Below are 25281 nucleotides of genomic sequence, written 5' to 3'. Positions count from 1 at the left end.
CTATTGCTTATATTTTGTCAAAGTTATCAGCTTAGAGTGAGGAGAAGTAAGGAGGCGTTAGGGGTTTGAGGAAAAATGAGAAGGTACCATTATCAAGTAGAGTAGAAAAGTGTAAAGACTTGGGACAATACAGAGTAATTGCCAGGCTGCTTTGTCGGCCCACTACAAATTCAAGGTCATATATTACAGACAAACCAGTTTGCCTGATTATATGATTCTCTCTGGGCATGTTCACCTGGTACAGTTGGTTTTAAACAGGGTTGTGATTTACCAAATGAGTATAGCAGAATAGCAGCAGAGGACAGGAATTAAGTTTGTATGCTAGCACATGTTTATAAAGATTGACTATGGCATTAAACTGGGTAAGGAGAAAAGAGAGACAGCAGGAGCCTGAGGAAAACTGAAACAATGGAAGGATCCTTGGATTATAGGCCCTGGTAGGCCTGAAGGATTATTGTTGTTGACAAACCAGAGAGAATGAGCTGAAAAGGGTAATCAGAGAGTGGGGTGCATGAAACTGAGATTAGGTATTGGTTGTACTTATTGGTAATGATAAGATCCAATTTATTGGTAATATAATTATTGGTAAAGATAAGAGTATAACCGTATGGGTGAGTAGGTAAGACAGTATAAGAACAAGATCATTGGAAGAGAGGGATTATGGGATTGAGGCAGCCAAAGTATAGGAAAGAACGTATTTTGAAATCAGAGAGAGTTATGGCTGGAGTAGTACTGAGGAGAGGAACAGTGAGTGAGGAGCTAAAATCAAGAAATGAATAAATAAAAAAAAAATTAAAAAAAAAAAAAAGGGGGATCCCTGGGTGGCGCAGCGGTTTAGCGCCTGCCTTTGGCCCAGGGCGCGATCCTGGAGACCCGGGATCGAATCCCACGTCAGGCTCCCTGCATGGAGCCTGCTTCTCCCTCTGCTTGTGTCTCTGCCTCTCTCTCTCTGTGTGACTATCATAAATAAATTAATTAATTAATTAAAAAAAAAAGAAAAGAAATGAGCAGGAATGACTATACCCAGCAACAGCAAGGGATAGAGGACAGTATGAACTAAGGGTATCAATTCAGAATAGGGTTTTTAGAGTGACGGAGGGGAGAATGTTCTAGAGCTTATGATGAAAACAAGAAGGAGGGATCCCTGGGTGGTGCAGCGGTTTAGTGCCTGCCTTTGGCCCAGGGCGCGATCCTGGAGACCCGGGATCGAATCCCACGTCCGGCTCCCTGCATGGAGCCTGCTTCTCCCTCTGCCTGTGTCTCTGCCTCTCTCTCTCTCTCTCTCTCTCTCTCTGTGACTATCATGAATAAATAAATAAAATCTTTAAAAAAAAAAAAAGAAAACAAGAAGGACACCTTCCCCATCTCCAGTCTGGTGGTATGTGGGTTATGGGAAAAAAAACAGCCACCATTTGGGAGAGTTAACCCAGAAGCCATGTCTTCAGTGGAGATGCGGTTTCGGCTAGAGCAGGGTTTCTCAGCAGCAGCATCGAACATGTGGGGCTGTTCTGTGCATTGTAAGATGGTCAGCAACAACCCTGGCCTCTACACTCTAGAGATACTTCGCGCACACACCAGTTATAACAACCAAAAATATCTCTAAATATTGCCAAATGTCTCCTACCTCTGGTTGGAACCACTGCTATATATAAGACACATTTTGAATTCTTTTCAGGATTTCTGAGCTTCATTTTATGGAGATTTTAAAAATCAAATAAATCCATAAACTCAGGTGAAAACTTTGTTAAGATTCTTGTTCACGGAGCACCTGGATAGCTCAGTTGTTTAAGCGTCTGCCTTTGGTTTGGGTCATGATCCCAGAGTCCTGAGCTCTGTGTTGTCAGGCTCCTTGCTCAGAGGGTAGTTTGCTTCTCCCTCTCCCTCTGCCTCCTCCCCCTCTGCCTCCTCCCCCTGCTCATGCCCTGTCTCTATCTCTTTCTTAAATAAATAGATGAATAAAAATCTAAAAAAAAAAAAAAAGATTGTTCGTAATAGTGGTTACTACAAAAAGTGTTATCCAACAGACGAGGCAGAATTTCCTTTATTATTTTTAATTGGTATGATATAACACTATTCTCATTACAAAACATTGTGAAATATTGTATTTAGATTTTCCTTCCTGCATTAAACAAAATTTGCATTTTGTAAAAACAAAAATTAGGAATGGATATAAAACCTAAATATAAAAACTAAAATTATAAAATTTCTAAAGGGAAACAGCAGAGTATCTGCTCCAACACAGCAGAATAATTCCATAATCTTAAGAATAGCCAAGAGATTTCTTAGGTAGGAATGCATTAACCATAAAAAAAATAATAAAGTACACTTGATCAAAATTAAATACTTCATCAAAAGATACCATTAAGAAAATGAATAGGCAAAAAAATATTTACATACTTATTTCTGACATGTGACTTGTATACATAACAAAACTCTTAAAACTTGAAAACCCAGATAAACCTGGACGCTTCAAAATGGTAATTTACAAACGACCAGTAAACTAATAGAAAGGTGGTTGATAGTCATCAGGGAAATGCAAATTGCAATCACAGCGATATTTCACTATATGTACCCATTAGAATCCATGATTCAAAGCCTGATCACACCAACTACTGGTTAAGATATGGAATAACTAGAGCTCTCATATACTGCTTCTGGGAATGGGAAAGGTACCAACACTTTGGAAATTGGTCTGGTAGTTTCTCATAAAGTTAAACATACAGACCCAGCAAATTCATCCCTTAGGTGTTTGCCCAAGAAGAGGTAAAACATGTCCACACAGACTTGTAACAAGAATGGCAGCATTAAGGATGCCTGGGTGGCTCAGTGGTTGAGCCTCTGCCTTTGGCTCAGGTCGTGATCCCGAGGTCCTGGGAGAGAAGCAGGGAGCCTGTGTCTCTGCCTCTCTGTGTGTTTCTCATGAATAAATAAATAAAATCTTAAAAAAAAAAAAAAGAATGCCAGCATTAGCCATAATAGCCAAAAACCAGAAACAACCTAAATGTAAATGTTCAGCAAAGTAGAATGGACAGAGTGTGATATATTCATAGAATAGAATTCAACTCGGCAATAAAAAGGAATGAACTACTAGTACATGCAATACCCTGTATGAATCTCAAAAGATGATGTTTGAAGAAGCCCAACCAGAATAGTACATACTGTATGATTCCATTTATATGGAATTTTAGGATTGGCAAAACTAACCTATGGTGAAAGAAACCAGAACAGTGCTTACCTCCAAGAGAGCAGTGTAGAATTGTCTGGGAAGGATCACAGAGTTTTGTTTTGTTTTTTTTTAAGATTTTATTTATTTATTCATGGGGGGGGGCAGAAGTAGAAGCAGGCTCCATGCAGGGAGCCCGACGTGGAACTCGATCCCAGGACTCCAGGATCACACCCTGGGCTGAAGGTGGCGCTAAACCACTGAGCCACCAGGGCTGCCCGATCAGAGTTTTTATGGAGCAATAGAAATGATGCATGTCTTGAGGCAGATGTGGGTTACACAGGTATATGTGTTTATCAACTAATTGATCTGTGTACTGGTAATCTGGGCATTTCATTGTGTTTAAATTGTCAATTTTTTAATTTTTTTGAAAAGTAATTTATACAGATTTACTGGCATTCCTTAGGCCCTCCTGCTGATCTCTTTTTACACTTTAGGCATATTTGGCCCATCTTTATTTTTAGAGCTAAAAATGTTGGGGTATCTAGCCCGTTGTCAGGTTGGAGGGGTAGGGCTGAAAGGAAAGTTCCTGGGAAAACATTAAGCTGAGACCTGAAAGATGAGTGCCTTAGCAGTATGTAGAAGCACGAATGAGCATCCAAGAAGAAAAAAAGCACATGAAAAGAAAGGCCCAAAGATAAGACAGTGCAGGTGAAGTGTCAATTTGAGAGGAAGAATGGAAGCAGAGATGAGCATGGGGAGATCACACCCCACCTCAAGGTACTGCTACCTGCCTGCTCTTCTTTGGGAATGTTAGGAAAACTCATGAAGAAATAAATTGCTTTTATGTGAAAACCTTTTATGAACACGGCATAAAACATTTTTTTTTGGCATAAAACATTTAAATCATACCTATGATATATGATATGGCTTGATTTTATTGAGTATAATAAAAATTGATCAACTATTTGGTAAGAATGTAGTCTTAAATTTTTTAAGTTTGTTTGTTTATTTATTTGACAGAGGGAGTGAGAGAGAACATGAGTGGAGGGGAGGAGCCAGAGGGAGAGGGAGAAGCAGACTTCCTGCTGAGCCGGGAGTCTAACTCAGGGCTCCATCCCAGGACCAAGTTAATAGAGTTTAAATGTTGTTTGCAGGGGCACTTGGGTGGCTCAGTGGTTGAGCATCTGCCTTTGGCTCAGGTTGTGATACCAGGGGTCCTGGGATTAAGTCCTGCATTGGGCTCCCCTGAGGGAGCCTGCTTCTCTCTCTGCCTATGTCTCTGCCTCTCTCTCTGTGTGTCTCTCATGAATAAATAAATAAATAAATAAATAAATAAATAAATAAAAAGTTTGCAAACTTAGTATTTCTTTTGATCTGATTTTTGATGATACAAATTTGACCTATTTTTTCTTGGTTTCAGGGTTCAAAAAGGATTCTTCGCTCCAACGAGATCATCCTTCCAGCTAGTGGACTGGTAGAAACAGAACTCCAATTAACCTTCTCCCTCCAGGTGAGTACTCAATCTTAGGTCATTGATGTCCAGTCTAGTCCCTAAATAGTCCTTTAATCTGGAGACTGTTTTATCCAAGAGCAGCTATAGCCCATTGAATTAAAGTCACCCAATGAACTGAGCCTCTATAGCTAGCCTAAAGGGCCAAAGCAATCACTTAGCCAGCCACAGTGAGGAGGCTGAGACCCAAGTGCTTTTCTTTTTCCTTGGATAAGGCTGTTAGCCTACCCATCCTATCTTAGGCTACCTGCAGCCCTGTTACTTCTCTTTGGTAATCTGCAGCCCACTCCCCAGCTGAGTGTGTCCCCTTCAGTCTCATTCCGCCTCCATGTTGTAATCTTGATCCCTTCCCTCTCCTCCTTATCCCTTTTTAGTATGTCTGTCTCTCATCGTAATTCCAGGAGCCCAAATTGAAGCACATGGAGAAAACACTTGATCACATGGCAAACAAAGAGGCAGTTTTCTGAACATGTGTGTACCACAGAGCTGCAGAATCAGACCCTCAGCAGCAACTTAATGGTGGTTCCTTCACCCCTGATTCCCCATCTTGTACAGACAGGAGACAGGCAAGAAAGGTTGTACCAAATATCCCCAGCAGGATGAAAACCCACCAAGGACCCAGTTGCTTATTAACTGTGCTTGATTCTTTTGTACTTCGCAGTATCCTCATTTCCTGAAGCGAGATGCCAACAAGCTACAGATCATGTTGCAAAGGAGAAAGCGCTACAAGAACCGGACCATCTTGGGCTATAAGACCCTGGCTGTGGGACTTATCAACATGGCAGAGGTGAGAGGAATGGTCTCCAGCCTTTAAGACAGAGAGCCCCCCCCCCAAAAAAAAAGACAGAAAGCCCAAGAGAGACACCAGGCCCCACCAGTTGAGCCCAGCAAATGATATTCCCAGCCTCCTGGCTGGGTGCTTTATTCTATTTTACAAGTCAGTTCTTTTATTGGAAATTCAGGATATACCTCTTTTTATCCAGATAGTTTCTCCCTCACAAAATGTTTTTCTTTAAGTTTAAAAGAAAATTCAAACTTAGAGAAAAGTTGTAAGAATAGTGTAAAGAATTCCCATATACCCTTCACTCAGATTCTTTAGTGTTAACATATTACCACATTTGCCTTATTTTCCTCTCTCTATATAAACCTTCATGCATATTATTTTCTCTGAACCACTAAGAGTAAGTTGCAGACACAATGCCCTATTACACTGTGCTGTGTTAATTTCCTAAAAATAAGAACTCCCCTGTGTGGTCAGCACCATTCCCGCCATAAAGATCAGGGCATTAACATTGTTATAAGATCACCATGCAGCCCACAGTTCTTGTTCACATTCCCCAGCTGTCTCAGAAATGTGCTTTAAAGGCCCAGGATTTAATCTAGGATTACATGTTCATTTAGTTGTTGTGCCTTTTTAGTCTCCTTCAATTTTCAACAGTTCCTCAGATTTGCCTTGTCTTTCATTCCCTTGACATTTTTTTAAGAGTACAGGCTACAAAAAAAGAAACAAAGTACAGACTGGTTACCTTATAGAATGTTCCTCAATTCAGGTTTGTCTGATGTTCTCTGAAGATTAGATTCAGGTTATGCATTTTGGGCAGAATCACCACAGAAGTACTGCTCTGCAACACAGGCACTGCTCCACACCACTTTGTTCCATTTCTGGTGAGGTTAGCTTTTATTGCTTGGTTAAGATGATGTCTGCCAGGATTTCCAACCTAAATTAATACATTTTTTGTATTTACCAATGAAAAAATATTTTATAGAGTGATGTTTTGAGACTGTGTAACAACCTTTTCTCTCCTCATGTTTTTACCAACTAGTTGTGGCATCTATTAATGATTCTTGCATGAATCAAGTATTATTTTGATGCTTGCCAGACAGTGACTTTCTAATCCCATCATTCCTGCTATATACTTTAGTTCACTTTCTATTGTAAAACAGAGCTTTCTCTTCTTCCCCATTTGTTGATTGGTTCATTTTTTGTATTAGTTATGGACCTATGGATTCCTGTTTAATTCAGTGAGGTTTCTGTAACTGTCATTATTTATTTTGGTGCTCAAATTGTCTCAGATATGGCCAGTGAGAGTCCCTCCAAGCTGGTTCCTATATCTTTTCTTTAATATGTCCTATCATTCTTTATACATTTCTTTACTTTCTGGTATAATATATCACCTTGTACTTTCCCTGATCCAGCCTTGAAATGAACTGATTCTCTAAAGAGTCCTGGTTCCTTTTAGTGGAAAATGATATTTAGAAACCAAGATCTGGGTACCAGAAGTATTCCTTTTCCCAGTTGAGGTGTCATTACTTCTACTCCCTCTCAATAGATAGAGCTAGGAAATATATCTCCTTCTGTGTATATACACTCATACATGCATATAAACATGTCATGCCTATTTCCCTGTCTATGTCTGTCTCATCATGAGCTCACATTCCAACCAATTCCAACCCAGTACCATTTGGGCTTCTTAGAATAAGCCTTTCCCCTTCCCATAGTTCTAATTTCCTCCTCCAACAGGATGAAAGCAGGCTCTCATTATCCTCAATATGTTTACTCATTTGTGTAGTTCTCTTATGTGCCAGGTAAATCCACTCAACCCTGACAAAGGGAAAAAAGGGGCCACAAATCAGTTTTACTTTTTTTTTTTTTTTTTAAGCTGAAGCAATAAATAGCAATAATGCTATTGTGACCACAAAGCACCAATTCAACAAGGCATTGAGGGATCCTTGCTCAGCAGTTTGGAGCCTGCCTTCGGCCCAGGGTGTGATCCTGGAGTCCCGGGATCAAGTCCCACATCAGGCTCCCTGCATGGAGCCTGCTTCTCCCTCTACCTGTGTCTCTGCCTATCTCTCTCTGTGTATCTCATGAATAAATAAATAAAATATTAAAAAAAAAACAAGGCATTGATAAATAGAAATTCAGACAAATGTCTCTTTGAACAAACATGTAGCAAGCCCACCTTTTCAAGTTCTTAAAAACAAGTACTCAAACTAAAAATCAAACAAAGCATCAGAGCAATTAAAACAAATTACACATTGGGACACCTGGCTGGCTCAGTCAGTGGAGCACACAACCCTTGGTCTTGCGGTTATATGTTCAAACCCCATGTTGGGTGTAGAGATTACTTAAAAATAAAAATCTTTTTAAAAATTACACCATCATGAAGGAATATACATAAAAATATTCTGTACTAGTAACAAGGCTTTTTGATCTTTAACTCTTGGCAAATTCCTTCAGAAACAAATTAGTTATAAATACCAATCATAAAGTGAAAAAATGTTGTCTTCTATGGAAACAAAATGCCAATTGAAAGTAAATCTATGCAGAAAATACCATTACCTCCTGTGAAAGAAGCTGAATATGGATGGGTATCCCTAAGACACAACAGAGTTTCTGTTTTCAGAGGTTCTGCTCCTGTAAGGGCCATGACATATGTTCATCTCAAACATCACAGTAGGTCCCAGCAAAGCCCTAACAAGGTCAACTGAAGGAGCCTCTATGAAAAGGAGTGTTATCAATTCTATCCAAATAACACAAGCTGGGCAGCCCAGATGGCCCGGTGGTTTGGCGCCGCCTTCAGCCCAGGGTGTGGTCCTGGGGACCTGGGATCCAGTCCCACGTCAGGCTCCCTGCATGGAGCCTACTTCTCCCTCTGCCTGTGTCTCTGCCTCTCTCTCTCTCTCTTTCTCTCTGTGTGTGTCTCTCATGAATAAATAAAATCTTTAAAAAACAACAAAAAACAAATAACACAAGCTCTAAGGAGCAGGGGCATTCAAGGGAGATCGCAATCTCTCTTTTCTCCCCTTCCCCAGGTTTTCTTGTTTTTAATATCCCTACATCTATAACAAGAGATCATTCAATTTGGTCTTTTTTAAAGGATTTTGGGAAAGCAATCTGTGGAGAAAAATCCCTTTAGTGGAGAGAAGTGTTCAATTGTGTCAAAGATCACTCTATTTGACAAGCTTCACAGGAAAACCATCCTGTCCACAAGTTATCCTTGTTCCTCCTGGCTGAGTTCAGGTCAGCCAATGAGTTACCTTGTCTATCCAATAGGATTATATATCATTTGACTGAAATTCTTTACATATACATTCGTGTGTATTCTATTTACAAAGGTTCATCACATGAAACGAAATTATGTCATTAGTATTTTTTGAGGTCTAAGACCCAGTTCAGCTGTACTGTGAAGAGTTGTTTCAATGTTTTGCCTGTAGAGGTTTTACATGATACTTACAGATATTCAGAGCAGGACCCCATTTAACTGAAGTCCTGTCAACATGTCATTTCTTGTCATCAATAGCAGGGATTTTCCATCAATTTCCTATTCCTGAAAAGCACTACCTTGCTCCTCAAATCCTGCTGTTTGGAAATAGTTGACATCCATCACAGTCTTGTCTGCAGGATCTAGTGGCCTCCCATTCTTCATGGAACTCCCTGAGTGGCGGGTACCAGGAGGCTTTCCCTGCTGTGCAGAGCTCAGTGGCTGCCACATGCCCAGCCCCATGCAGCTGGCCCACAAATCAGTTTTAAAACTTATATCTACTTTAATACATTAAATAGGTGTATTTTGTGATCTTAATAAATAGAATATGTGAGATAGTCCCAGCCCATCTATCTTTCCTCTTTAGGTTTTGAATTAGTATGAGGAACTATAGGGAGTGAAGTATTATGAACACAACATTTCCCCACCTTTGTCAAGCCCTTCCATTTTCTCAGGTCCTGTAGATCCTTTTCCCCATTGCCAGACATAAATACAGGGTGGCCCCACCCACCCTGGAGAACCAGTTCTGTCAAGGACTAAAACTAAAATGTAGTCCTAGAGATGAGCCATCTCATCTGAGTCATTTTCAGTCTTGAGCCTTGATTTTTGTTTTTAAGCACAGAACCTGGACCAGTGGCTGGCATTTCAAGTAAGACTTTGAAGGCAATAGGAGAACAGTAGGCATGGATTTGAAAGATAGTGAGAAATGTATTAGGGGCACCTGGGTGGCTCATTTGATTGTCTGCCTTTGACTTAGGTCACAATCCCGGGGTCCTGGGATCGAGCCCCACAGCTGGCTCCCTGCTTAGCGGGGAGTCTGCTTCTCCCTCTGCCCCTCCCCCTGCTTGTGTTCTCTCTCTCTCTCTCAAATAAATTAAAATATTAAAAGAAAAAGAAAATGTATTAGCACAATGCCATTCCCATAGGCTTGCACATCCATTTAGGTTTATGAAAATGGACAATTCACCTCCCCTAGTGAGGCATTGCATTGCTGACTTGTGGTCTCAGGTGATGCAGCACCCTAATGAAGGCGCCCTGGTGCTTGGCCTGCATAGCAACGTGAAAGATGTCTCCGTGCCTGTGGCAGAAATAAAGATCTACTCTCTGTCCAGCCAGCCCATTGACCATGAGGGAATCAAATCCAAGCTCTCTGGTAAGATATATGCAGTATCTTGAGGTCCTGTGGGTCAAAGCCCCATCACCTGCTCCCCATCCTGGGAAACCTAAAATGTTCCTATCAAAGAGAAGTTTAGAGATCCCTGAGAATAAAACGTGGCCTGCCATGGCTGTGGCACTCTCCTCTACCCCAGCCATATTTCCACTTGACAGGAGCCCTGATTCCAGCCAACCAAACTCTCTTAGGCCAGATCTTTGCGTTGCAAGGTTGTCTTACTAAGGTGTCTCTTTCCAGATCGTTCTCCTGATATTGACAATTATTCTGAGGAAGAGGAGGAGAGTTTTTCATCAGAACAGGAAGGCAGTGATGATCCATTGCATGGGCAGGTAACTTTCCACAGCCCGTCACAGGTAGTGTGTCTCAGAAATAATTCCAGACCCTCCTGGGATTTCATTCCATCCACCTACCCACTTAGGACCTGTTCTATGAAGATGAAGACCTACGGAAAGTGAAGAAGACCCGGAGGAAACTAACCTCAGCCTCTGCCATCACAAGGGTGAGCCTCGAAGGTCTGGGGTATGTTTTACCTGAGATTTTCAGTTTGGAGGTAGGATGGGAGTGGTACATTGAAACCTCCTGAGGTCTTTTTAAAAATTTGCACACAGCCATTCCGTAGAGGTTCCAATACACCCCTTTATCTCCTCCTTTTCCTCCACCACCACCACCTAATTAAGAGTCACTGTTGTTGAGAAGCAGTGTTACTTATAGGAGCATGTTATATTTTTCAGGTTATCTCAGGATAGAAAATAGGTTGAAAAAACTTGTTTTAGAGTTTGAAATAGGTAAGGCTTCCTTAAGAAACAGAATGCCTCAGATATCCCTTGTCCCTTCTCCAGGTGATAACTTCAAATTACATCTTGCCTACCACATATATAGACTCAGTCTTCTCTAGGAGTATCACCATTTTTCATCATTTTAACCCAGAAATAATAGGTTATTGGTTAGAACTGTGGATTTGTTAAGGTCTAATTACATTGGATATAGTTCCTGCCTTAATGGATCCATAACCTTAGAAGCCAAATGCCTCTGAATTGTTTCTCCCACAGATTTCCTCAAGTCAGTATTTTTGGTAAAAATAGAGTCCTGGATTGAGACACTTAATACCTGGATTTCTAGGTTAACTTTGGGGTTTTTTTGGTGTTTTAGTTTAATTTAATTTAATTTTCATTGCAGTAGAATTAACCCTACAGTGTTATATTAGTTTCAGATATATAATGCAGTGATTCAGCAATTCTATAAGTTATTCAGTGCTCATCATGATAAGTGTACTCTCAACCCCTTCCACCTATTTTCCCCATTTCCCCACCCCTCTCCTTCTGGTAACCATCAGTTTGTTCTCTATAGTTTAGAGTCTGTTTCTCAATCTAGATTAACTTTGACTGATTCTGGAGTTACTGTGCTAAAGTGTTGGAGAGTCAAAGGAGCCAGAAACTCAGTTTCATTTTTCCCCAGACACATCCTGATTATCTAATACAGAACTAGTCTAGGGACCCCGAGAGAAGAGATTCCCATCACCTGCAGGAATGAAATAAATGTAGGCCAGACCTTCCAAATGTATTGCATCTGAGCCTGGCTTTCACCATGAAACCACACTATGATCTCTCCATGCATCCTTAGGTATCATTGGGCTTAAATGTAAATCCTCAAGACTATGGCCTTGATTGCCTCCATTGAATATTGAAAACTAAAGAGAGCAAGTTTTGTTGTCCTCTGGTATCTAATCCTTGATTGGCACTCCAAAATGGCCTGGGTAAAGCAGGTACCCAGAGCCCAGACATTTTACACTGTTGTACTCGCAATGGGAAGAGACTGAAGGATCACTCTGTATTGTAGCCTCTTCTGTTAAGTTCTTTCTCTTGCTCTGTAACCATGGAGAGACCCTATTTTCTTCCCACAGGGTGCCTCCTAGAGCTTCATAAATCACCTTGCCCCATGGTTTTATATGAACCATAGCTTCATCCAGTTATATGACCAGAGTTCAGTGCTCCTATTAATATCTATTCCCCCAGGGCTCTGGGTGGCTCAGTTAAGTGTCTGCCTTCAGCTCAGGTTATGATCCCAGGGTCCTGGGATTGAGCCCCTGGTCAAGCTTCTTGCTCAGCAGGGAACCTTCTTCTCCCTCTCTCTCTGCCCTCCCCCTGCCTGTGCACGCGCTCTCTCTCTCTCTCTCTTTTAAAGATTTCATTTATCCATTCATGAGAGGCACAGAGAGAGAGAGAGAGAGGCAGAGGGAGAAGCAGGCTCCACGCAGGGAGCCCAGGAGCCCGACGTGGGACCCAATCCCAGGTCTCCAGGATCATGCCCCAGGCCAAAAGCAGCGCTTAAACCCCGCTGAGCCAACGCCGCTGAGCCAACGGGGCTGCCCTCTCTCACTCTCTTAAATAGATAAATATCTTTAAAAAAAAAAAATCCTCTCCCTCAAAGGTTGTTCTTTGTTTTTGTTTTTTTTTAGCTCTAGGCACTTTCCAGTCAGATTACCAGAGATTTAGTAATGGTTCATTATTATTTTCTGTCTCCTTGCACTCACACATTCTTCTCTCCCTACCAAGAATACTTTGTTCTAGATACACTCATTGATTTGCTCTTTTTTTTTTTTTTCTCTGCTATGAATGCCCTCTCAATCTTCCCTCTCCCTGCTTTTTCTTGAAGGCCTGACTCAGCCTTTACTTGCAAGTTAGTCTCTTCCATCTCCAGATGGCAAGTCTATCATTCAGTCAGGAAGTACTTAGGAACCATCATTGTGCCTAGAGTTAGAAACATAAGAGATAAGAAAGGTCTAGTCCGTGCCATCAGGGAGATCACAGTGTCTGGATACAGACAACATCTAAACCAGCTACTAAAACACAGTAGAGTAGATACCAGAAGATAGAGCTTGGTGTAAGGGACAGCAATGGTGGTCAGGGGAAAGTGACCTACTCTGAGCAGGAACGCTAAGAGAACCCCACAGACCAAATGCTGAGAGATGGGTTTCTAAGAATAAATAGAACACCAAAAAAAAAAAAAAAAAAAACACCAAGTGGATTGGGAGAGGATGTTTAGTCAGCAGAAGATACCATATATGAAGGCCCAGAGGTATACAGCAACACACCATTCTTTAAAGAACTATAAGCATTTTCCACTTGAATGGTGGGGGAGGAAGGAGAGATGTTCGGTGGTGAGGTGAGGCTAGACAGGCGGCCCTCAGACAGACATGGGCTTGATGCTGCAGCTTTGTTCTCTGGGCACTGGGGGCCAATTAAGACCTCTAATCTGGGGAGTATCCTGATAAGATTTGCATTTGTAATGATCACTGTGGACTCTGGAGAGAACAAGACTGGAAACTGGTTGGGAGTGTGAGGGTGGGGGCATGGTGGCTGAAGGCCATTGCAGTGATCCCACAGAGATGTGGGGAGAAAGGCCTGAAGGAAAACAGTGGTATTACAGATGAAAAAGAGAGTAGGAGTTAGTGAACACCAGGCTGTGAAGAGAAAGGAGAAGGGAGATACTCTAGGTTCAGACTCCCCTAATCAGGGGGTTGGTGATAATGATACCCAGGATGGGAACACAAGGAGAAGGTGATCAATTCTTGGAAATGCTGGGCTTGAGATGCCTGTGCATATATGCAGGTGGAAATCACTAAGCTGTACTGTGGTTCTGAAGGACTGGAGAATGGGATGAGCTGGAACTGCATGGGTAGCAGAGGGCCCTAGGGAGGGATGAGACCTCCTCCTTCTATCTATGCCCACAGCCCTGGGAACTGCTCTGGTGTTAACCATGCACGTGCCTGCTTCCCTGGTGGGTTTTACATGCCAGAGGGTAAAGGCTGTTTTTTCTGTCTTCGTGTCCTCCCACGATTCCTTACAAAAGTAGGCTCTGGATCACTCTCTTGACCTAATTTGATCACTATCCACAGGTGGGTATTGTTTGAGAACTTTTGTGTGATCTGTTCCTACAGCAACCTAACATCAAACAGAAGTTTGTGGCCCTCCTGAAGCGGTTTAAAGTTTCAGATGAGGTACGACCCCTTACTCCCGAGGTTGATGGTGAGTAGAATTCCCTGAGTTTCACCCTCGTTCCTGGGGTGCACTCTTTCCTGCCACTGGGAGTCAGGATTGCGGGACCCCCCCCCCCCCCAAGTGAGAGAATAGCTTAAAAAAGGACTTTAAACTCCTTGAGAGGAGAAAGAAAGGCTTTTCATGTATCACCCAAGGTTTCACGGTACCGGGAGATAGGGGTAACGTGGTTATACTTAGCTATAGTATTAGCTTACTAATACTCCGCCCCCCTGGTATGGAGTATTAGTAATAAATCCCATTGTTGTTTAATTTTCCCTCCTGTCAGAAGGGGAACATTGTGCACATCAGCCTGACCTCAGTGGTCAGCCTTTAAGTAACCAAAAATTGGCCTTTAATAGAGAGGCAGTGTCCTCCCCGGGCTCTGACCCACCTGGTGCCAGTTTTCACAGGCTTCTCTTCTCAGTATACTGGAAAAGAGATGGAGAGGAAAACTGGTTAGAGGTTTCTTTGTCCTTCTGTGAGCTCCTCAGGAAAACAGAACCAGGCTGCACAGGGTCACAGTCTTCTGGGTTTTCTTGGACCTGTTCTTTGGCGGAGGTACATTAGCACTTCGGCTTTTCTTCCTCATGCCATGTCCACACAGTGTGGAGTGGTAGGGAGGCCCTGAAAAGGAAAGCTGGCCTCACCACACCCCTGCTCTCAAGATTGGATCACAGAAAGGACACCAAGATCACCCCAATGAGTGTGAAGTTATGGCCTATCTCTTAAGGAGGATTAACTAGTTAAGGAGGCCAGTTGGTACCTGTCTAGGAGGAAAGAGTTGCACATCTACCATAGTTGTTAATAGAGGTAACCCCAAACTCAAAGATTTTTTTTCCCCTACAGGTGGGTTTTGGGCTGGAACATGTATCCCGAGAGCAGATACGAGAAGTGGAAGAGGACTTGGATGAACTGTATGATAGTCTGGAAATGTATAATCCCAGCGACAGTGGCCCTGAAATGGAGGAGACAGAGAGCATCCTTAGCACTCCAAAGCCCAAGCTCAAGTGAGGGCCAAACCTGCTCTACCAAATTTACTCCCTGCATCTCTCCTTTCTAAGCCAAACCAATCTCCTAGACCCCTTCCCCTACTTCCCCTCCATCATCAAGGTGTCTTGGCTCCTCACCCTTGTTGAACCTCCAGCTGTCTGGATAAAGATCACTGTTTTTGCCTCTAGCTGACAAAAGTCCTGATAGTCTGGAGTCCTATGGTCCAGGTCCTGCTTGTCCACCCTCTGCTGTGCCCTTCCTCAGTGGGCATCCTTCACGCCCGGGTTGTCAATCTATCTTGAACACCATCACTACCCAGCTCTCCATGAGCTGCTGCTCTGAGCCCTGGTGGCCACTGACCCTGGCTGTGCTTCTTCGCTGCAGGCCCTTCTTTGAGGGGATGTCGCAGTCCAGCTCACAGACGGAGATTGGCAGCCTCAACAGCAAGGGCAGCCTCGGCAAAGACACCACCAGCCCTGTGAGCAAGACCAATGGCTATGGGGGTCGGGTAGAGGGACCAGGGAACTGTTGGGGCTTAACCCTCTGGGCACTCTGCTCTTGGCTCATCTTGTGACCTCAGAAGAGCAGTCTCATCTTGTTTCAACTTTGGGTATCCTAATCAAAGTCCTAGCTGGGAGCTTAGTTCTCCTTATGGGCATTGCTGTGGCTATTTGGATATTCTTTTTTGGTCAGTTCCTGCCATGACTTGGAGCTTTCCCCCTCAGAATGCATAGTACTTCAAATTTCTCCTTCATCGTCTGTCACATGGTAGCTGGGAGTGTGGCATCCTGCAATTCTGCTTTCCAGGTAGAGAAAGAACAACAAGGAGCAGGAAGCCCACAGGGTCTGTTCAGAGACACTACCTAGTCTTTATTCATAGAGGGGGACAGTGCCCTCAAAGAATTAGGAATTTAGCAGGCAGGTTTCCATTTTGCCTGGTGATCAAGAGGAAAGAGTTGTCTCCTGTAGGACCACAAGAGCGCAACATGATCCTGGGTGATGCTCTGTCCCTGCTTGGGAAGGCTCTCCCTCGCAGTGGATCAGCTGTTAGAGCCTGGGCAGATGCTGCATCTACGTCAGACCCTGCGAAGCTATTCTTCCCCTCATTTACAACTAAAGGGAAGATGTGCATGATTTTAGTGTTTTAGTGTTTATAGTTTACTGTTTCAAGCCCAGAAACTGAATCCTTTAAGTCCTCGTGTTCTTTACACTCTAACAAAGGGCATACAAAACTGACCTTGCAAATAGGTATTAATTGTGAGGAAATGATACGTGAAGCATGTGAGGCACTCCATCCCCTGAAAAGCACTGTGTCTGCACATGGGCGGCCCCCTGTCCCAGGCAGGTGTCTGCAGACTCTGGTAGCTCATGGGTCGGCTCATGGGCTGCCTTACTGCTCGCTGCCACCAGGTGGGGCTGCCTCCCACCTTATCCCCCTTCCTGGTTTTATTTATTTATTTTTTTTATTTTTTATTTTTTTTAAAGATTTTATTTATTTATTCATGAGAGACACAGAGAGAGAGGCAGAGACACAGGCAGAGGGAGAAGCAGGCTCCATGCACCGGGAGCCCGACGTGGGATTTGATCCCAGGTCTCCAGGATCACGCCCTGGGCCAAAGGCAGGCGCTAAACCGCTGCGCCACCCAGGGATCCCTCCTGGTTTTATTTATTTATTTATTTATTAGATTTTATTTATTTATTCATGAGAGACACACAGAGGCAGAGACATAGGCAGAGGGAGAAGCAGGCTCTATATGGGGAGCCCAATGTGGGACTCGATCCTCGGACTCCAGGATCAGGCCCTGAGCCAAAGGCAGACGCCCAACCACTGAGCTACCCAGGCATCCCCCTCTTCCTGGTTTTAAAGTGCACACACAGTGAGGGACGCCTGGGTGGCTCAGTGGTTGAACGTCTGCCTTTGACTCAGGGCGTGATCTCAAAATCCCGGGATTGAGTCCCACATCAGGCTTCCTGCATGGAGCCTGCTTCTCCCTCTGCCTGTGTCTCTGCCTCTGTCTGTAACTCTCATGAATAAATAAATAAAATCTTTTTTTTTTTTTTTAAATAAATAAAATCTTTTTAAAAATAAAGTGCACAGTGAGCACTGTCTGGCCCTAGGACAGAGGCAGCAGGTGGTATTAGTGAGGAAATGTGGGATAGAAAACTGCAGGGACATCTGGGTGGCTCAGTGGTTGGGTGCCTACCTTAGGCTCAGGTCATGATCCCGGGATCCAGGATTGAGTCCCGCATCAGGCTCCCTGCGAGGAGCCTGCTTCTCCCTCTGCCTATGTCTCTGCTTCTCTCTCTCAGTCTGTGTCTCTCATGAATAAATAAATAAATCTTAAGAAAAAGAAAAGAAAACTGTGGTCCACGAGCAGAATCCCTCCAACAGAGAAGCCTCTGACATGCTACTTGTAGACCCTGCAGTCTGATCCAGACCTGAGGCCTCACCCTACTGTTTATGTGGCTTGCAGCTGTTCTTTCTCAAAGGGCTGCTTGCTGAATGGCCCTGCTGAATTGTCAGTGTCCACGTGGACAGATCATTGACCACTACAGCTAGATTCCTTCTTAAATATAAATATAAGGGATGACTCTTCTAGAGAGCAACCTGGGACCTGGATGAAGGAGAAATATATTTCATAGTGTCCTAGGAATGCAGAACGAGGAGTATTGTAATAAAATGCAGTTAAATTATTAATATATAATGAATGCTCAGTAAAGGCTAGGGATCATTGTTATTAAAGTGATACAGTGTTTTATACTAATGAAGGTATTTCTGGGTTGACAGAACGGGTCTGTAAGTTCTACTTTAGTCTCAGTTACATGGCTAACATGATTTAGAGGGGAAAACCACCAAAGCTCTGAGCCTCAAGTGCCTTAGAGTTGGCATAGCAGCCCAGTTAGCTCAAAAATCAATTGAGTATCAGTCTTTACAATATGATGGCATAAGGGTCCCTGTCCACACATAACATTCATTTGAGGCAAGACGGGACTGGGCCGAGAGCATGTTCTCTGGAGTCAGACTTCTTTTTTTTTTTTTTTTAAGATTTTATTTATTTATTCATGAGAGACACAGAGAGAGAGAGAGGCAGAGACCTAAGCAGAGAGTAGCAGGCTCCACACAGGGAGCCCGATGCGGGACTCGATCCCGGGACCCCAGGATCACATCCTGGGCTGAAGGCAGGCGCTCAACCGCTGAGCCACCCAGGCATCCCCTGGAGTCAACTTCTGAGTTTGAATCTTGACTCCATCATTTCACTGACTGAGTGATCTGGGGCAGTTGCCAGGCCTTCATTTCCTTATCTATAAAGTACCTATAAAAAGCACATGCCTTGTAAGGCAGTGTGAAGATACAATGAGAGAATGCAAGTCAGTCCTCTAGTGTGGTGCTTGATTGATAGATGGATTGATTTATTACATGGAAAGCATGCAGTGAACGGAAGCTGCTATTGCTCTTCTCATTATAGTCTGTTAAAACCCTTTCAGTTCTGGTCTCCTGAAATTGCTAGAATCTAGATGTCTTTTTAGTGAGTCCTTCAAATCCTGGTTCTGTTGGCTAGATTTCAAACTTGCCTAGCTGATTCTCTGTGATATTTCTATTTTGAAGAGCCCCATATGTCTTGATGTGGATGTGGAACTTTGGAATCCTTTAGTATGAAAGGCACTTCGGGAACTACAAAGCGAGGCTATGCTTTTACACAGAGAACTTCCAAATATGTTAGGGAAAAAATACTAAGATTGTGCATATGTAGGCAGGTGTGCACATGCTATCCAATTTTTATTCTCTCTCTCTCTCTCTGTCTGTCTCTCTCTCTGATTTCTTAGTGTTGTTATTTATTTTTCTTAATCTTTTTTCCCCAAATTTCAGAGGATTCAGTTTATCACTGGAATCAGAAGGAATTTCTGCTGATACAAATTATTACAGCTGTTGGGGCATCTGGTTGGCTCAGTTGGTTAAGCTTTCAGCTGAGGTCATGATCTCAGAGTCAGAAGATTGAGCCCCCAATGGAGCTCCACACTCAGGGCATAGTCTGCTTGGAATTCTCTCCCTCCCTCTCTGCCCATGCTTGTTCAAGTATGCTCTCTCTCTCTCTTTTTCTCTGTCAAATAATTTTTAAAAATTATTAGCATTGTTGAGTTTTCCCAAGACTGAGCACATAGTAGCAAGATAATTTAGTTTTCCAAGTTGATAGCAATAGGCTTTGACAATGCTTCAGTTAGGGAGGTCAAGAGATAAAGCCCTTCAGCCAAGACTGCCTGCTGCTAAAAGTTGTTCCATTGCACAATAAATAATGGTGTTACAGACTACAGACTTCATAAAAATGATAGCCTAAAATACTACCCCACTCTGCTCCCCCTCGCCCGCATAGGGGCACTTTCCCTTCCTCCTGCAGCATCACCCCATGGGCAGAGTAGAGTGCTTTAGACTGCTAGCATCTGCCTCCAGTACTACACAATTAGACACAGCTACTGCACAGCTGGTGTTCTGGGGTGAGAGAAGCCCTTCGTATTTGTAGAAATAGAAATTGGAGAATTGGGAGTTTGCTTCTAATGGGATTGTTTGGAACATCTGGTAGAGTCAGTAAATAGCCAGCAGCTTCCCTCTAACCCCAATCCAAGTGAAAGTTGTTGCAACTTTACCATGGAAACAGTTCTGTCACAGGACTTGACAACAGGACATACTACTTTAAAACCCTCCAACAAAATAGTGTTATTACCCAATTCATTCTCTCAAGTCTGTTTAATTCATTTGTCATACTGAGATCCAAAATTGAGTGAAATCATCTTCAGTCTTTTTTAACGATTTATTTATTTATTTGAGAGAGAGAGAAAAAGCATGGCTCTGTGTGGAGGTAGGGTGGAATGGAGGGAGGGAAAGACTCTCAGGCAGACTCCTCACTGAGTACAGAGCTTGACACAGGGCTCTAATAAAATAAAAATTAAAAAAAAATGACACAGGGCTCGATGCAGGACTCCATTTCACAACTCTGAGATCATGACCTCATGACTCTGAAAACATGCATGATCTGAGCCAAAATCAAGAGTCGGAGCTTAACTTACTGAGCCACCGATGTGCCCCCATCTTCAGTCTTAGATCTGACTGAGACTTTCCCACAATTCTGGACTCTGTTAACATTGGTTATTCATATAGATAATGTGAAATGAACTAGCTATGTAATCTGAGGTAAACCATCTCAAGATCTGGAGTCATAAGGTCTGGATAAAGTATGTTGGTTTAATCTTGTAGATGGTTTAGGGCAGTGGTTTTCTACCAGGGGTGATTTTTGCCTCCTTCCCAAGGAATATTTGGCACTGGCAATGACTAGAGACATTTTAATTATCACACCTGGCAGGGGCAGTGCTGCTGCTGGCATCTAATGCATAGAGGCCAGGGATGCTGTTTAACATCCTGCTGTGCACAGGACACATCTCCCACAACAAAGAAGGATCTGGCCCAAAATGTCAACAGGGCTAAGGTGAAAAAACCATGGTGTAGAATATGACAGAGGGCCTACTTTTGTTTTGCTTGTTCATGAATTTGCCAAGTGATCCCTTGTACTTATAAGCCCAGTGCTTCTCAGTACTACTTAATTTACTCAAAGGAAGGACATTGAGTGATTAGGAAGAAGTAGGATATCTTTGATCTTTCCTGACTCCCTGGTCTCCAAATAGATTCACCAAAGCTAATACCTTCCCTACATCTAAGACCCACAACCCTCAAATTCCCCTGACTTTGACATTGACATCTGCACAGCCAGAAACAATATTAGCAAAACCGAAAAATCTAGCTCTATGTATCGGTATTTACAAAGTAAATTTTTAATGTTTATAAGAAATACTAGTAAGAGTTGGAAACAGATTAATTCACACTTCAATGGCCTAGCATTGGGTATCTTTTTGCTTAGTATATTCATTTGTTTTGAGGGTTTTGTAGACATTTCTACCAAGCAAGATAGATTTGGCTATCACGTATGTCCTTAGTCTCAAAGTCAAAGATTCTCCCTTCTTCTTAGCAACTTCTGACAAGCAGAAGAGGCCCCAAATGTCCATCCTGGGTAAGGGTGTTTACTGCATCCAGAGTCAGAGACCTTGTGGATCCCATATAAAGCTGTCTAAACTTTGAGCTTCTCTTACCTGTAACATCTTGTGAGAGTCAGAACTGCTGGGTTCTGCATCTCACTGTGTTACAGATTTAACAATTACAGAAATAACTGACCCTTGTGGTACTTGGTTTTCACAAAAACATGCTCTTTATAAGATGAAAATTCCAAAGATTTTATGAGGTCTTCAAACTAAGTGGAAGTATTTTAAGCTTCTTAGGGACCTAGAAAACCAGTTAGAATGGTAGTTATTTGGATTGGTGATGACTAATTATTATAATTTTTGCAGATGGAATTGGCTGCTCTAGAAAAAGTCAAATCTGCTTGGATTAAAAATCAAGATGACAGCTTGACTGAAACAGATACTCTGGTATGTGCCGCTCAGTCCCTTGTCTAACATAGTTTTTGTGCCTTTAGAAAAAAAGCCAAAAGACCTTCAGGACCACCCTGGGAATTTTGCTTACATCTGTAGACTTGTGAATGTCCTGTGTTCTCTTTTCTCCTGGAATCCTTACCCATGAAATGTAACCTACCCTGAAGACCAGATCATTCCCCAAATTAGCAAACCAGAAATTTCCCCATTCTGTTCTTTAATTAGATCTGATTAAATGCTAATTTAGATAACTTCTCACTATCTGTCACCCTTATTTACTTCTGAGAGATGATAACCAGCATCTTCCCCTGAAAAACCATTCCTTCCTCCAATGTGGCTCCTAGAATGAGCAGGCAGCCTACATGTTAAATTTCTAAGTGATTATTGGTCAAGTCCTTCCGCTAAGATTGTGGAGCTGCCCAGGAGGGCAGGCCAAGCCCTAAAGAAATGGAATGAATTGCCTGAGGTGCCAAATTTAGACATTGACTCCTCACACATTTCCTGGGCAGCTCTAGTACTGAGCAATGAAGATGCAAAGGTGAGAACGCCATGGTCTCTGCCGTCAAGATGCCTCTCTGCAGGAGGAAAGCCAATCTGTGCACACCTGGTGCAGAGGCTCTGTGAAGGCCCAGTGAAGGACAGTGATTCTGACTGGAGGGGGACGTCTAAACTGGGCCTCTCAGAATATATTATTGGAGGTTAGCCATGGGTGGGATGGAGCAGAGAACCTTAACCACATACCATCTGGGGATGTACAATGCATTAGCCTCAAGTGAGACCTGGTGGTTGAATGGAGTCCAAGAAAGAATGATTTCAGACTTATGTTTTCTATAATAAATAATGCTACATTAAAGATCTGGTATATAACCATACGTTAGGCTTGATACAAGGTTAATTTAAAACTTGCTGTCCAAAAAATAAATAAATAAATAAATAAATAAATAAATAAATAAATAAATAAATAAATAAATAAATAAAACTTGCTTTCCATTTGCACGTTATAGTTCACCAGCAATCTGAAAACCCAGCTTCCACTCTTGCCCAACTTTGGTTCATACTGCACAGAGGTCATTTCAAAATGAAATTCCAATCATGTCACTTCCTGATTAAAATTCTCCTTCCTACCTAAAGAGTCCAGATCATCAATCCAGGTTTGTGTGTTGACACATAGCTCATAAATGCAGAGGACAGATAGAATAGCAAGAGACAGTACCCAGCACAGTAGGTATACTCAGTTAAGTTAAACTTGTGCCCAGCACAGTGGGTATACTCAGTTAAATTAAACTTTCCACAATGTGGAAATCTTCCACATTGGGTAAGCTGCAGAACCATGTGCTTCTGAGGAAAAGAGAGCAAGTGACTGACTTTCTCTGTGATGGTGATGGGCCCCTTCAGGACCCATGAGGCTCCTAGGTGGTCATTGACAGGGAAGTAACCCTTGCTGTTTCCTTTCCTCCATGGCAGGAAATCACTGACCAGGACATGTTTGGAGATGTGAGCACAAGTCTGGTTGTGCCAGAGAAGGTCAAAACTCCCATGAAGTCCAGTAAAACGGATCTCCAAGGTTCTGCTTCTCCCAGGTACTCAAGATTGGAAGAAAATTCTAAAACATGGGGTAGAATTAAAGAACCCAAGCAGATAGTGTGAGGCTGTGACCATATTTAGCAGAGGCTTGTGGCCTATGAAAGAGTGAGACTAGCAATGGCCTTGGGGTCACAGGGGCTACTTAACTACCTCCTTTCCACATCTCTGGCAGCAAAATGGATGGGGTGCACACACCCCGACAGAAGAGGAGCACGCCCCTGAAGGAGCGGCAGCTCTCCAAGCCCCTGAGTGAGAGAACCAACAGCTCTGACAGTGAGCGGTCCCCCGACTTGGGCCACAGCACACAGGTACCCCATTGCCCCTCAAGGTAGGGACCCTCTGAACATCCCTAGACCTTGACTTCTGTTTGGTCATCTTCCTTGGGCAGTTAGGCAGAGAGGAAAGGAGGAATGGTTTGAAGTGTGTCTTGAAGACAGATCTAAATCAGAGAAGTCTAACGTGTTATTACTACTAGCGTGGAATTCGCTTTGGTGCTGATCTTTAGGGAGCAGAGGAGGGAGTGAGAAACAGCAGCATTGTTACAGCCTGCCATCAGCCCCAAGTGGCATTTCCACACCTTGTTTGTTCTGCCTCCATCAGACATCAGTCTGGAGATTGTGCGGTGAATCAGTTGTTCTAGAGGACAGCAACCATCAACATCTCATTGAACATCATTCACCTGGGCTCAGATACCTTAAGCTCTACTGTGGGCCAGTGATTGTGATTTCAAGCTGGGAAATCAATACTATTAAAATATTTTGATTGAAAGACCTAATAGAAAAAAAAAAGAAAAGAAAAAGAAAGAAAGACCTAAGAGTAGGCTGGAGAAGCAGATGAAACCGGACCTCAGGAATTATGTTTTTCTGGAGGCCAGTGAATGTACTGGGGGCTTGGAGAAGGAACCTTTCTAAACTGACATACCTCACACAACTACTCTTCCTCTAGAATTAAGAGGAAGCCTGTTCATTTACCTGATAAATAATACCATCAAGAAGAAAGTTTGTGTCAGCGTAGCTTCCTGAGTTTGACGCTCTTACATAGCTGAAAATGAACTGGAGACCAGAATAGCCTGTGCCTGGGGCGAGGTGTCGTCCTTCTTGCTAATCACTGTTCCTAAAGCACCTTTTGTTCCGTGCGACAGTGGGGCTCCCCACACAGCACTCACTGCTGTACTCCTTGGTTCTCTCCCCACTGCCCTCATTTTCATTTCTGTGAGCACCTGCTAACTGCTACCTCCCCCCTCCTCTCCTGGTTCTTCATGCTGTCTCACTACCCTTCAAGGATACTGACTACCTTTCTAGTTTCATCTCCCCTCCCTTTGTCAGGACAACTGCTGTGCCTTTGTTCCTGGTGTCTGCGTGTGTTCTCTAAGGACTCTCTGCTTACTCTTTATCCTCCTTTCCATTTTGCTCTGGCCAGTGGGATACTGGATCTCCTCCAGAAATTCCTAGTATTTGTTTTCTCTGAATACCCCTGCTCCAGAGATTCTCTAACCTACCCTCAAGCTCCCTGGGGGCTGTCTGACAGGCACTTCTGTCCTTGCAGATTCCAAGAAAGGTGGTATATGACCAACTGAATCAGATCCTTGTATCAGATGCAGCCCTCCCAGAAAATGTCATCCTTGTCAACACTGCTGACTGGCAGGGCCAGGTAAAGCATTAAAGATGGCAGGGCTGGGGAGAAGAGGTTCTGGGGAGCAAGAGGCAGGACATGGAGAAATAGGAAAATGATCCCCATGTCTCAGCCCCTCTTCCCTGAACTCAGCCCATAACTCTGGGCTCCTGTCCCACTTCTGTCACTCTCTAGCCTGTGGGACCTCATGTCACTAACTTTCTGTACCTCAGTTTCCTCATCTGTGGAAAAGCAACTGATCCTACCTTCCTTCCAGGGTGATTATGTGTGGTTTTCCTGTCAGCATAACAGAATAAAGGTATCTTAAGAGGTACGGAGTGCTATAAAATGCCAGAGGTGGCCACCCCTAGTTGCCATGAAGGCAATTCAGAAGAGGCAGAGCCAGTCCCCTCTGGCTCCTAGTGACCGCTGTCCATCCAGTTAGATCCTGGTGCTAGAATCCCTCTTTC

The 25281-nt window shown here is 43.2% G+C and overlaps 1 protein-coding gene across 1 annotated transcript in view; it reads left to right on the top strand.

Annotated features, from left to right (window-relative positions):
* Nucleotides 1-25281, top strand: part of PACS1 (phosphofurin acidic cluster sorting protein 1) — a 140676-nt gene that overhangs the window by 102988 nt on the left and 12407 nt on the right. The window contains exons 3-14 of the mRNA XM_038563849.1: nt 4587-4676; nt 5338-5463; nt 9950-10094; nt 10353-10444; nt 10534-10614; nt 14053-14112; nt 14999-15159; nt 15527-15620; nt 21533-21613; nt 23081-23196; nt 23373-23508; nt 24746-24850. Coding sequence (XP_038419777.1) covers nt 4587-4676; nt 5338-5463; nt 9950-10094; nt 10353-10444; nt 10534-10614; nt 14053-14112; nt 14999-15159; nt 15527-15620; nt 21533-21613; nt 23081-23196; nt 23373-23508; nt 24746-24850 — 1287 coding nt within the window. The remainder of the gene's footprint in view (nt 1-4586; nt 4677-5337; nt 5464-9949; nt 10095-10352; nt 10445-10533; nt 10615-14052; nt 14113-14998; nt 15160-15526; nt 15621-21532; nt 21614-23080; nt 23197-23372; nt 23509-24745; nt 24851-25281) is intronic.

Source organism: Canis lupus, chromosome 18 (genome assembly GCF_011100685.1).
Source record: "Canis lupus familiaris isolate Mischka breed German Shepherd chromosome 18, alternate assembly UU_Cfam_GSD_1.0, whole genome shotgun sequence".
Taxonomy (NCBI): domain Eukaryota; kingdom Metazoa; phylum Chordata; class Mammalia; order Carnivora; family Canidae; genus Canis; species Canis lupus.
Note: the sequence above shows the minus strand (reverse complement) of the source record. Positions and strands in the feature narration are given on the sequence as shown.